Source organism: Passer domesticus, chromosome 6 (assembly GCF_036417665.1).
Source record: "Passer domesticus isolate bPasDom1 chromosome 6, bPasDom1.hap1, whole genome shotgun sequence".
Classification (NCBI taxonomy): Eukaryota; Metazoa; Chordata; class Aves; order Passeriformes; family Passeridae; genus Passer; species Passer domesticus.
Window position 1 is genome coordinate 74,055,071 of NC_087479.1, and position 13,216 is coordinate 74,068,286.

At 49.5% G+C, this 13,216-nt stretch overlaps 1 protein-coding gene and 2 long non-coding RNA genes across 3 annotated transcripts; all 3 read left to right on the forward strand.

Moving 5' to 3' along the window:
* The first annotated feature begins 478 nt into the window (after positions 1-478).
* Positions 479-2,058, forward strand: LOC135302298 (uncharacterized). The gene is made up of 4 exons (XR_010363994.1): positions 479-542; positions 873-995; positions 1,275-1,400; positions 1,976-2,058. It is a non-coding gene; the product is annotated as an uncharacterized LOC135302298 (long non-coding RNA).
* A 2,014-nt stretch (positions 2,059-4,072) lies between these two features.
* On the forward strand, positions 4,073-8,448 carry LOC135302372 (serine/threonine-protein kinase PAK 1-like). Its single transcript, XM_064422742.1, has 5 exons — positions 4,073-4,345; positions 5,163-5,211; positions 6,443-6,552; positions 7,380-7,497; positions 8,332-8,448. Exons 3-5 carry the CDS (start codon positions 6,509-6,511, stop codon positions 8,446-8,448), a joined length of 279 nt encoding a protein of 92 aa, XP_064278812.1. The 5' UTR covers positions 4,073-4,345; positions 5,163-5,211; positions 6,443-6,508.
* Positions 8,449-8,752: 304 nt separating this feature from the next.
* Positions 8,753-12,014, forward strand: LOC135304045 (uncharacterized). Its single transcript, XR_010365483.1, has 3 exons — positions 8,753-9,052; positions 9,379-9,513; positions 11,032-12,014. It is a non-coding gene; the product is annotated as an uncharacterized LOC135304045 (long non-coding RNA).
* Positions 12,015-13,216: the final 1,202 nt, after the last annotated feature.

The window sequence follows — 13,216 nt, forward strand, 5'->3', positions numbered from 1 at the left end:
CAGCAACTGGGTTCCTTGCTTTCTGTCCTCCCATGGTGGACAGATGTCTTTGGGCCTGAATCATACGCAAGAGGCCCCGTGCTGCTGGTATTTCAGCTGGTGGCCTGCCTTGTGACTGGATCATGGAGGCGCTGGCCTCATCCTCATCCTGCAGTCCATGTGCAGCTCTTCCTTGATCAAAGGGCAGGGGGAATGTGAGCACAGAGCCTCTGAGAACAGGCAGAAATGCTGAGGAGAGAGGGGCTAGAAAACAGGCAGCCATGAGAGCAGGGAAGGAAGGTGGCATCTCCTTCCTTCCACCTGCTGACACTCCCTCTACATTTTGGGTTAGAACAGCATTGCTGGAGGGCACAAAGTCATGACTCGTGCACTTTCCAGGTGGGGGGGTTGTTGGAGGGATGAAGCTTCCATTTCTCTCTATGGGGAGCATTGCTTGGACTTCATCAGGAATTGTCTGTTCCCCTGATCAGGAGAGACGACTGGAAGAGCAGCATGTGGAGGCACGGAAGCAGCTGGAGGAACGGGCAAACTTCCTGGCAGAGGTAGAGAGGGAGCAGGAGAAAAGGCTGCTTGAGATGAAGGGGGAAATTGGCATCATGCAAGCTGAAGAAGAAAAGCTACTAAGCAGAGGCAGTCAAGAGGCACAGAGTGTGGAAAGAGAGTTTGTGTGCTGTTTTGGACTCCTCTGGGCTCCCTATGGGCACTGCTTCCCTGGGCACTGTCTGTCTGGGTGGCATTGTCTCTTAGCTGGCCCCACAGAAATACGAGCATGAGAACAAAATGCTTTTGGAAAGCGAGAGCACATCAGTCTTGGTTGCCACACAAGTGGAGTGTGGGAAGTTTAAAGCCATCTTCTCTTCCTTTGTGGGCAGGTGCTGCAGGAAGAGCAGCGTCAGAAGGCTTGTGTCATCCACAAGGTGTACCAGCTGCAGAGAGAGCTGAAGCAAAGTGAGCAGCTGAGGCAGAAGCTGAATGAGCAGTGGCAGAATGAGCAGGTGAGCCTGAGTAGGCAGGCAGCAGAGGGAAGGGCAGTGATGGGGGCAGGAACTGGAGATCTGAGGAAAGGGGAGGCAAGGACTACTGCAGGCACTGGAAGCACAGAGCCTGGCAGGCTCCAGTGCTGAGCAGCAGGAAGAAGAGCTGGGATGGAAGGGTTAGAGCTGGGTAAAGAAGCAGAAAGAAGTGGCTGAATAGAAGTGCTTTTGAGACTGGAAAAGAGGAAACGTGAGTGTGATGGCAGGTGCCAGTAAGATTTCTCTTGATGGAATATCAAGGTCATGCTGCAGGCTGAGCTGCAGGAAGCTGAGAGAAAGATGAGGGCAATGGAGAAGAGGCACCAAGAGGAAATGGAAAGGATGCACAAGGTCCTGCTGCAGTACAGGCTGGCTGAAGAAAAGCAGGTGAGTGAAAGAGCAGGAGGCACTGCAGTCATGCAACAAGTGGTCTCTGCGCTTGTTGCCTTTCCCCTGCAGAGCAGCAGTGGATGGGGGCAATGTCTCTGACCACCGTGCTCTGTGGGCTCCATAGCAGCTGGACAGAAGAACACTTCCTGGGCTGCTGAACCTCAGCTGCTGCCCTGGGCAGCAGGGCTAGTGCTTTGGCCAGTGGGCCAGCAATCCTGTGAATGTATTTCTGCTGGCCTCTTAGTGCTCCTTTTGTTTTTTGAGGGGTTTGTTCAGGTAAGCATGGTGACCCACACAGATTCTGAGCAAGTTGTCCCTGTCCATGGTGACTGCAGTCCTCAGAACGGGGTGAAGTGTAAAGTTGCTCTTTCCCTTTCACACTCTCCTCTACGGCTGGCTGTGACAAGCTGTAGTCTCTGACTGCTTGTGTGGGTTTGACTTGAGGAGGAAGAGTTGACAGCTCAGCTTGCAGCCTAACACCAGTGCTGTTCCTAAGGGCTTGCCTTTGAAATGCTCTGTCTGGGGCATCTCTGCCAAGCACCTTTCTGACACAAACAAATTTCTTCTCCCAGGTGGACGCAGGATCTGCCATCGAAGCTGCTGGTGCAGCAGCATCCTGCCAAGAAGCCTCCTCTCCACAGCCTGAAAACCAGAGCATAAGCAGCTTGGCCCGCTCAAGCCAGGAGAGAGAGAAGCAGTTCCTGAAGCTGCTGAGTACGTCCTGGGGATTTCTTGTGTGACTGAGCAGTGTTTTATGGTGTGTGTGCCTCAGCATGGCCTGGAGCACATGTTCCTCCTGCCTTTGGTGTCAGACAGACATTTTGGACTCCCTACAGAAGCAAGTGTTGTGCTTGGGGGCAGCCAGGCAGCACTTTGGGGCATTCCTTTTGCCTTTGAGGGCAGCTGGGAGTGGGTGGGCTTTGCCTGAGCTTCCCTGTGCAGTGAAGACAAGAGCAGGGATTGTTTTGCAAGCAGCAGAAGGCTGCAACCCAGCCAATGACTCCGTGAAGGTGTGTGTGCTAGTCTGGCCAAACTGATGAGAACATTTGGCTTCCTAGATTCCCTTTAGACTCCTGACCTGTCACCAGCCATTGGAGACAAAATACTTCCCAGAACTTGATTGTCTGTGGGGCTGGTTTAATGCTGGTGTTGTTTTTATGACTGTTAGTACTTCTACTGTTCCTTCTACAGTTTGGGTTTGATAAGAATTCTACATTTTGGTTAGCCTGACCTCCTGGAAGATAACATGAGGTGACAGCACAGAGAGAGAAGAGGTCTTTTCAATGTGCCTTAAAAGTTAAAATGTTACATTCTTAGAACAATCCCGAGGTATCAGATAGGAAGTGTTGTTTTCATTGTGCCCCAAAAGAAGAAGGACGTTTTTTTACAATCCCTGTTGGATATTTTAGTTGTATGCCTAGGAAGATGCATCAAAGAGACACATCCATGTGGCATTTCCAGATAGAACTGCCCTGCAGGCAATTCTCAGGAGGAAGCCTGCAGCCCCTCTGCTGCATGTTCCTGCAGTACCAGGCACTTTGTCACTGCTAATGCCCAGCTGATAAACACTCTTGGAATACTAAGCGTTGGCCTCAATCCCTGCACAGATTCCTGCACTCTAGGAAAGCACACCAAGCCCTTGGTGACTCTGCAGTACAGCTGAGTTGCTTCTTACAACTAGTAATAGCTGCCAGTGCAGTGCTGTCAGAGACTAACGGGTCAGGCACAGAGCAGAGCCCAGGTTACTCAGTGTCTGCCATCAGCTGTTGGGACAAAAGGTGGATTGATTGACTCCTCTGTGGGTCTGAGGAGAAAGACAACCATGTTCTGCCTTGAGTGGGGTCAACAGCTTGTAACAGAGCTGGGTGTGCCTCTGGCTTCTTGACAGTGGCTGTCAGTGGCCATTCGTGGGCTTTGCCAAGCTTTTTGTCATACCTGCCCTGCCACTGACAGCTGCTGTGCCTGCAGGGGCTGGAGCCTTCCTCAGCTGTGGGGTTGCAGCTGCCGCCCCGTTGCTGCAGCTTTGCCTGGGCTGGTGAGAGGATCAGCATCTCCTTTGTGCAGGTGTCTGTGTCACGGCAGCGCCTGAGGAGTGGTGCTGTCCTTGTGACCCGTCTGGGCTGTGCCCTTTGGGAAGATGGGGCACGTGGGTGCTGTTCAAGGGGCTGAGTCCAGTGCCAGTGGTTGCTGCAGCCCAGGCTGAAGACCAGCACTTGCAGTTCTTCACTAAATGAGGAACAGGCAAAGTGGTCTTCAGAACTTAGCCTGCTCCTAAATAAAAGGGTTCTAATTCTTAGAGTCATTGTTCTTGGATGTAGCATGAGCTGCTGTTCTCTGAAAATGTCAAGGCATTCTTTAGGCAAACTGCTGAGAGGAAGGGAACATCCCCTCCTCTCCTGGAATTCACTTTGCAATATTCTTTCTGCTCTGCAAAAAGCAGATGTTGATAAAAATTCATCCCAGATCCCAGGGTGCATTGAATCTTTGGAAGTATGTAATCTTGTGCTGAATCTCACAAGAGAGTGTTTCTTCCCAAAAAAATGAAGGCTCCTGATTTTTCAGCCCTCCTTCCCATTTGTAGATGACAGCCGCTTGCCTTGGTGCCAGTTTGTCTTCTGATTTCTGTCTGCTCTGATGGTTTTTCCATGGGCTTAGTTTCCCTTCAAGGCAACCCTGCAAAGGAGTGTGGGAGAATCAGACTCTGTGCAGAGCTGCCTGTCTTGCTGGGGCTGCTGTTGTTGTTGTTCTTGTTGATGTTATCGTTAGCCAAAAGACCACAAATTGCTCAGAGCCCCAGAGAGTGGAGCTGGGTTTCAGATCTCCTGCAAGCTCAATCTCTCTGTTTTGAACTTTGCTTCTTGCATTTTGTTTCTTTCAGGGTGTGTGGTGAGTGTGGAAGATCCAGAAAAAAAGTACACTGGATGGGAGCATCTTGGCAGTGGGTGAGTGCAGTCACACTTATTTCTACAGAACCACAGGCCAGGAATTTTGGTGGTGCAATGGCACGTGGGAAGTCAGGCAAGCTGCAAGCATCTTCAGAGCCTGGCTCCAGATTGTCCCTGTCTCACTACTGAGGCAGTACAAGGCATCATCAAAGATAAGTGGATGCTGACAATGTCTTGGCTGCCTCAAGGAGCAGGACCTGGAAGCCCTCCTGTCCCTCCAAGATGGGGCACCAGTTTGCCTATTTTCCCAGGAGACATGGTTTTGTATGATTCAAAGTAATATGGCCACACTCATGAAGGAAGGAAAACCTGAGAGAGCAGGTTTTGTGTGTTGTTTCCCACCAGACAGCTGTCAAATAACAGCTCTCAGTAGCATTTCTTAGTAGTATTTTTCTGGAAACAATATTCAGTGGTCAGGAAAATAAGAAAGGCTGTGTGGCATTGCCTGAGTTTGGCAGGTAGGATGAAAAGAGAGCAGTGAGAAGGACCAGCAGCACTGTGTGTTTCATTGCCTGGAAAGGCACGTCACAGGCACAGACACAAGAAGAAAAAGGCAAAGAAAACCCCCCCACATGCATAACCTACTGTGTACATTGGAGATTTCTAGCAGCCCTTTTTCTTCCTGTGGGAGCCAGCTTTTCTCTTGGACACTCTGCATGGCAGAGGGCTGCTGGGCTGCTGTGCCCTTGGCTGAAGAGTAGACAAAGCCCAGTGTTTTAGAGCCACTGCAGGCAGCAGAGAGCTCCTGCCTGGGCTGCCTTTTGCTCCTCAGCACTGAACAACTTCTCTGTTCTTGCCACTGTTCTGATTCTAGGGGCTTTGGATCTGTTTATAAGGCCTTCGACACTGCCACAGGACAAGCGGTGAGTGCCCATGCAGATCTTGCAGCTCTTGAGTGCTTTCCCTGTGATGTGATCTGTGGCCAGAGCTTTGGGCCGCCTGTCTTTGCTGCAGAGGCTGTTCTGCAGAAGCAGTCTGTCTAGAGGCAGGCTGCAAAATGCATTTGGGACAGACTTTGTCCTTCCTACCTACCTGAATGAATGCAAGGATGGCCGTGGTGTCTTTCAGAGGACACGCTAGCTTGGACTTACTGGATAAATATGCATAGATTAGCTGATGGCAAGAGCCATCATTCCAGCCCAATTCCTCTTAAGCCCAGGATCAGACACAGATATTTTGTTTTCTATCACGTGATTCAGTTGGAAAATACAATGCAAGCCCTTCAGAAAGAGAGATCTTGTCTGAAGCACAGTTTTGCCTTTCAGTCCTAGGGAACCTAGTTCACATACACACACACCTACACACACAGAGGGACACATGCACAGATGAATGAGAAGAAGTTGATGAAGAGCCTTAAATAATACAACCTTGTGTTGATCCTGTGTTCCACTAGAGAGATGCTCTCTGTTCTGAACAGGCATGGTGGTGTCTTGGAGAGTCTTGCTGCTCTTTGGGGCTAGAAGTTCCAAGTCCTGAATTCTCCTTTTTGACTCTCAGGAAATACATTCCATCTTCCTTGATAGTAAGGAATTAGAGAAGGTAGTTCCTTATCCAGCTGCAGAGCTGTGCTCAGGAACTGCACTTGGAGGGAGGTCTCGGAGGCGTCCAAAAGCCCCAAGCCCTGTGCTTAGAACTTGGGGCACATCCATAGTGTACCACAGAAAGAGGTATTCATTTTTAAACCCATTCAATAATTTCAAGTCTAATGATTGTTCTTCAAAGTTGCAAAAGCCAAACTGAAGAAGTGAGGATGTGCTGGGATTGTAACTTTACCTTGAGTCACTTTGCAGTTCTTTTTTGACAGCATTTTCCCCATCATGTTTTATGTGTTTACTCTGGCACACAATTGAATTGGCAGCCGTCTCTTCACAGGAGCAAAATTACTTTTGGCTTCCAAAGCGTGTGTAAATGATAATAGTAGTGCTAAACAAAGTCTGTTTGAGAAGCCTGCGGGTGCAGAGGGTGGTGTTAGCGCTTTGTGGTTGATGGTTTAGAGTCCCTTTTTTCCAAGGTGACAAGGCATCCAGGCCCATGAGTGCCAGAGAAAGAGGCTCTGGTCATGTCTGTCCCTAAGAGCTTTTGATGTCATTGTAGGTGGCTGTAAAGGAACTTTATCTCCAGCACCAGGGCTGTGAGGGAATATTAAAAGAAATCCTGCTCATGAGAGAAAATAAGAACGCCAATATTGTCAGCTACTTAGAAAGGTAAGTAGTTCTGGTGATTTTCTGGGAATGTTCATTTCCATACTTGCAAGGCAAAGATTTAAAAGCTCTTTAGCCACTGGCAGAAAATGGATCTTTCAATGAACATCAATCCACTCCTGCACCAGGCATGGGAGGAGTTTGCATTCTGTCCCCATGAATGCTTCCTGACATAAACAGCTTGAAGATTGATCTCAGAAACCTGGCTCTCTTACTAAGCCAGCAGCCTGTATGTTCACTTGCTGCATGTGGTTTTGCTGGTTTGGGGCATGATTTTTTCCAAGTGTTGGAGGAGAAAACATGCCAGAGATTATTTCCCTTGTGCTGTTCCCACTATTTTCCATAGCCTTGCATGCCAAAAGACTAGGCTAGGAGACACATAATTTGCCAGGTCTGAAATTGTTTTCCTGTTTGTGACTGTCCTTTCTGCAAGGTTTTCCAAAGGGTGTTGGCAGTGCTGAACACCCACTTGCCTTTAGTAAAAGCTGTGAAAACTGTGTCTCCTTGCTGCTGGAGGGAATGGTGCAATTTGTGTCTGAAGATGATGAAGCAGCTGCTGGGATGTGCCCACTTCCAGATTTATCTTTTTCCTCACTAAACCTCCTTTTTCCCCTGCTTGCCACCTAAGCCGTCTCCTTTTCCATGGATGTGCCTTCCTCCTTTAGGTGGCACAGATGGCAGGCACTGGCTAGCCTAGGTGGAGTGTGTCTTCATTTGATTGCATCTTCATTTACCAGTGACCTGGAAACAAAACTCAGCTGTAGTCTTTTCTTCCCCACAGCAATTTAGCTGTGCACGTTCAGCTCCACGCTGTTGCTTTCCTCTTGCAGCTACCTTGTGGATGAGGCTGTCCTGCTGGTGTTGGAATATATGGATGGAGGCTCCTTAGCTGATGTGGTCACCGTGAGAAGGATGGCTGTAGGACACATAGCAACAGTGTGTCGGGAGGTAAGGGGTCCTGCTTGTGCTTGGGATGGCTTGGACAAGGCTAGTCCTTTGAAAGCACTGCAAAGTGAGTGATTCCATGTTCAGAGCTTTCTTTCTGTGTTGCTCTTCTGCTTCAGAGAAGAAAGAGCATCTGGACTGAAGTGCCTGCCAGTGTCCCTGCCCTTCCTGTACTCTGTTCTTCACTCTTATCCACCATCATTGAACTCTCTGTCTCTTTTTCCTTTTTATTTTCTGTTCTGCACTTTGCCTCCCCAAGCCTTTGCCCAGAGCCTTTCTGCACTGCCTTCTTTGCCTGTAAGTGCAAAGGTGCTGCTGTGAGAGCTTTAAACCAGAGGCCAAGCCAAAGAGAGACTCATCTGTCACAGGTCTCCACTCCAAAGGATGGCACGGCACCCAGCATGGTGCTTGCTGCTGCAAACTGACAAAAGAGCTACTTCCAAGTCTGCTGTCGAGGCAGCCATAGAACCCTTGTCCTCCAGTCTCCCGACCGACAGTGATCCCCTTGGTATCCAAGGCAGGGACGTTTTCCTCTTCTGGCAAACCATTGTTTGTCGTCCGGACGGGGAGAGCGCATCCGCTGCAGCAGCGCTCATTCTGACTGGCTTTGCAGGGGACAGTCTGGAGCAACGACTGACTGATGCTTCCCCCTCCAAAGCTAATATGCCTTCCCTTGGAAAGATCCTGCTCTCCTAGTGCTGCAGCAGCAAGCTCTTCCTCCTGCCAGCACTCACTGCTCCTTGGAGATCTGTGAATCTTCAGGAGCAGCCTCCTTTTGCATGTGATGAAATCAGATCAGGCTAACTTTTGGCCTCCTGTTTCTTTTTCCCCTGGCAGTGCCTGCAAGGCCTGGCTTTCCTTCATGCCAAGCAGGTGATCCACAGAGACATCAAAAGCGACAACATCCTTCTGGGCCGGGATGGCTCCGTCAGGCTGGGTGGGTATTCCTGCTGAGGCGCGGCGCTGCGGGAGGCGGTGTGGGGCTGCTTTGGAGAGGTGCCGGGTGCCAGCAGTGGCTGCTGAGAGTGCAGGGAGCGCTGTGCAAGCCCAGGCCGCAGCTGGAAGGTGCTGAGTGGTCTAGAGAGCAACCAGGTATCCAGAGTAACTTTGGTTTGTGGGTGTTCCTTCCAAAGGGAGAGAGTTACAGTGTAAACGTTCAGGGCAATGAGGAAAAGCCAAGGTTTTGTGGGAATCCTGGGCGGGTTGTTACCTGTACAATTGCCCATGTCCTTGGCTGCAGCCCTGAGGAAGGAGAGCCCAGCTGCTTTTCTAGGTCCATTAAGCACTGTGTTCTGGGACTGAGAGTGAGAAGCCCTTTTCCTTGGTTTCCTACTTGAAGCAGTGTTTGTTTTCCTCCTCAGCTGATTTTGGCCTCTGTGCTGTGCTCAGCCCTGGGCACAGGAAACGGAGGTCGATGGTCGGGACCACTTACTGGATGGCACCCGAGGTGGTGAGAAGAGAGCCTTACGGCCCCAAAGTGGACACCTGGTCCCTTGGCATTGTGGGAATAGAAATGGCCACAGGAGAGGCTCCTTATATGCAGGAGACCAGTGTCAAGGTAAGGTGCAAATGTGCTCAGATAGCCGTGTCCTTCTGCTCTCAGTCCATTAGAGAAAATCCCATTCCCACAGCTTGAAGTGCTTCCACCAAGGGCCACTTCAAAAAAGGTCTCTGGGGCTCACATCAGCTGTCAAGGCAAGACCTGGTGCTGGAATAGCTGGGGCTGCACTGGGGCCTTTTTTCCTTTGGGAGACAAGGCTCATCTCTAAGCATCTGCTGGGCAAGAAATTGCCACTGCAGACTGGAGTTTTAAAGATGGGGTCTAGGTGAGCCCTGAAGGATATGGAAGAATCACGTAGAGTCTCATGTTTCCTTTTGCTTCAGGCCAGCTACCTGATAGGCAAGCAAGGGGTTCCAAATCTGCACCAGCTCAGGCTACCCCCTGGCTTGTGTGAATTTCTGGGCTGCTGCCTGCAGATGGATGTGGACAGGCGAGGCTCTGCCAAGGAACTTCTGCAGGTACAAGGCAAAGCGGCTGCAGGCCAAACAGCTGTTCCCTGCCAGGGTTTGCTCCTTGGCCAAACTCCAGGGAATCAGATGGCCCCCCCACAGAGTAATCTCCACTCTGGGTGCTTTTCAAATGAAAACCAAGTAGGATCTTGACTGCTTGAGGTTAGAAGGGACCAGTGAAAGTCATCTAGCCCAGAACTCCAGCCACTGGCAAGGACATCTTCGAGTACATCAGGTTGTTCAGAGGCCCATCCAAGCGGAGCTTGAATGTTGCTGGGTTGGGGCTCCTCCCAGCTCTCTGGGCAGCCTGTGCCAGTGTTCCAGCACTCTCCTCACAAACAGTTTCTTCCTCAGAGCCAATCTGAATTGAGTGTCTTTTAGCTTAAAGCCGTTCCCCCTTGTCCTCTTGCAATTGGCCCTGCTAAAAGAAATGTCCCCAACTTTCCTAGAAGCCCCTGAAACTATTGAAAAGTCTCCTTGGGGCTTGCTCTTCTCCAGGATAAACAGGCACAAGGCTCCCAGCCCTTCCTCAGAGGAGAGCTCCCACCTTCTGGTCATTTCTGTGTCCCTCTTTTGCTCTCAGGTGCTGTATTCAGGTTTGCCTGGTAGCAAAGGAACTGAAGTATTGCAATGCTGGGGATGGGGGCTTGAGGAACACAATGAAAGCAGTCCCTGCCAAACGGTTTTAGATTGGTCTGTGGGAATGGGGGAGCTGGGTTGGAGCTCACTGTGAGGGCACCCAGCTTGTCCCGCCTGGCCCACCCTTGGAGGTTTCTGCCAGCCAAACAGGCACAGCTGTGCAGGATTTGTGCCAGCCCCATGTGCTGCCTGGCCCCATCAAGTAGATGAGAATGGCTGTGGCTTTGCTGCCAGGTTTGGTGGCAGACAAGGAGCTGGTGACCAGGCCACTTCCTTGGCTGTGCCTGCTGTGAAGGAAGATGCCAGCCAGCACAGGAGGGAGTGGGGCGTGCTGAGGCAGACACTGCTCTTCCTGCAAGTCAGAGCTGAGCACATCTGCACCCTGCTGCTTGTGTCCTTGCTCCTGGCTTGCTGCTGAAAACCTGAATGTCCAGCTTAGCTGAGATCAACACGTGGGATCAACATTTTTCAGAGCTTTTGGGAGTCTCTTGAGGAATGCCTTATACCCCACATCTCTCTTGGACACTCAAAGAGCCCATGTCTGTAGAAAAGAGGAGCTTGAATAAATCTGTTGACTTTCCTGAAAGGAATAAATCCTTAGGACAGCAAGCAGCAATCCCACAGTGATAGCAGGACAAAAATCCCAGCAAGTGACGACACCATGAGGAATGGACTAGTGCAGTTCTGGGTCGTGTTTGCCTGTGACAGCAGCATGCTGGACATGAAGGCAGACGTGCTGCTGGTGCCCTCAGTCCCATGTCTGTGTATTTCTGGGTGCTGGAGGAATCCAGCTCAACCCTGTTAGGAACTCAGTTTGGAAAAGAATGGTTCCTTTTTCCTTTGTCTCTTTTAATTTGGTTTGTTTTGTTTCTTTTTCCCTTTGGGCAGCATCCATTTCTGCAATCAGCGGAGCCTCTCTTAAGGCTCTTCTGACAGCCTGATTGCTGCCATCCCTGCAGCAAGGGAATGCAAGAAGCAAAGGAGATGACAAGGTGTGAGAGTCTGTCCGAAACTTCCCTCATTTTTTGCCTCTCGATCGTCATGAAAGCCAAGACCACCGGGGAAAGGGAAAGATCCTGTTCTGAAAATCCAGGTCTGTCTGGTCCACCAAGCCAGATTATTGGCTACGGGTGTGTTTGCTCAACTCATGGAACACTGCACCCAAGAAGGGGCAGTGTGCTCTCCTTCGCCTGCATCACCTAGCAACGCTAGTGCTGGAATTTCTCCACCCTTCTGACTTGGCTGGACTTTCTCTCTGGAATGACCTTTCTGGAGGTCACCACAAAAGGACCCTCCACTCACCGTACATCAACCACCGTGACAGATGGACTGAGATGGGAGAAGGTTCTCCCCTCAAGGACTGAGACGTGCAACCCCTACATGGAAAAGCTCGTCTCTTTTCCCAAAAGGACTGAGACTGAAATCCCCACCATAGGGTGAGGGAAGGTATGCGTGGGGACCGGAGCAAGTTTTGCAAGCGACCACTGGACCGAGAAGACAATGGTTCCTGCCTACGACATCTGCTGCTGACGACGCCTGCTCCTGATGGACTACTGATGGACTCCTTGTACCCTTTATCAATAGACTATTTTGAAATGGGTCCCCTTCCCCCATTTCAAAAGGACTATAAAAAAGGTTAGACCTGACTGATACCTTTGAGATCTCCCCTGACGTGAAGACGACAGGCCTCTTCGTCGACCGGACTTCGAGGGACTTTGTCATCTGCACGTCTGGTAGCTATATACCTCCTTGCCCTCCCTCTCTTCTTTTTCTTTTCCTTACTCTTTTCCCTTTCTTCATTCCCCTTCTCTCTAACACATCTTTGCTATGGCTATTTAATAAAAGTACATGTATTTTGATTTTACTGCAAATCCCCTTGTCATGTCAGTTTTTGCACCCTGAGATCAGTGAAAAAGAACCTACACGAATCATGTCCTTAGGACAGATCGTGTCATAAATTGGATCTTGGGTCACGGATCTTGGGTTCTGGGGACGGAGGTGTCTGCAGGTTACGTGTAGTTTGTAACAGGGGAAGGACGTTTCACAGCAGCCGCACCTAAACCGTCAAGTTTCCCGAAAGGGGTTGAACGCATTTAGAAAGCAAGGGCTGTGATTCGAATTTCCCGCATACTGCACAAACCAAGGCGGAAAAAGCATCCTCCAAACTCTTTTTGAGGGTTCTGTCTCCAGAATATCACAAAAGATCTCTTGGTGCAAAAGGGGAAAAAAAAAAACAAAAAAACAACTGTTTCTGTTGTAAGAGTGTGTTTAACTGTCTGGGAAGGAAGAGACACCTTGAAGAAACTAAGCAGGGCCTCCCAGATTGATACTGCCTCTTCAACTGTGTGTGAGTGTTTAACTGTCTGGGAAGGAAGAGACACCTTGAAGAAACTAAGCAGGGCCTCCCAGATTGACTCTGTCTCTTCAGCCACCCAGGGAAAAAGTTGAGTGAAGGGAAAACACAGTGTGTGATTGTGTAACCGAAAACACCTCCCTGTTGTGGTCCCTAGTCCCTTCACAAGATGAATGAAGATTTTGGTGCCAAGGCAAAAACTGATTTTTACACACTACTTGCTAAACACAATGCAAAACCTTCACCAGGCGGAGAGGCCTGGGCAAAGAACAATTGGTTTAATTTAGAAAATGTTGTTGGTAGAATATGTTCTCTGCAGCATGAAACAAAATTTAAACTTGGTAAAGATAAAACCATCCTCTGCTCAGTTTTGGGAGCCTGCCTCACAGCAGCCATAGAAACTCGCTCTAAGCGAAGAAGTGAGGAAAATGCTATAATAGACTCCCTTCAAAACTTAGTTGGAGTTTTGCAAAAACAATTAGATGAAGAAAGAAATGAAAATAATTTATTACGGGCTGCCTTGAGAGAGGTACATGTTAAAAATTCACAGAACTTTGATTCCTCAAAAGAAACAGAGGAGAAGGAAACTTCTCACCTTAATCAAAATTACCTCCAAAAAGAATTAGTTCTGATGAAAAATTTTGGGGAACACTGTTGTTGCAATAGCATGAAACCTCAAATTAAAACAGAATGCAACTATATTAGTGATGAGGACTTTGA

Bases quoted from the DNA above. Each gene is read 5' to 3' on its own strand.
- LOC135302372 (XM_064422742.1), top strand. From the start codon at position 6,509: ATGAGAGAAAATAAGAACGCCAATATTGTCAGCTACTTAGAAAG. The intron at 6,553-7,379 runs GTAAGTAGTTCT...TTCCTCTTGCAG, and splicing joins ATTGTCAGCTACTTAGAAAG to CTACCTTGTGGATGAGGCTG. The intron at 7,498-8,331 runs GTAAGGGGTCCT...TTCCCCTGGCAG, and splicing joins TAGCAACAGTGTGTCGGGAG to TGCCTGCAAGGCCTGGCTTT.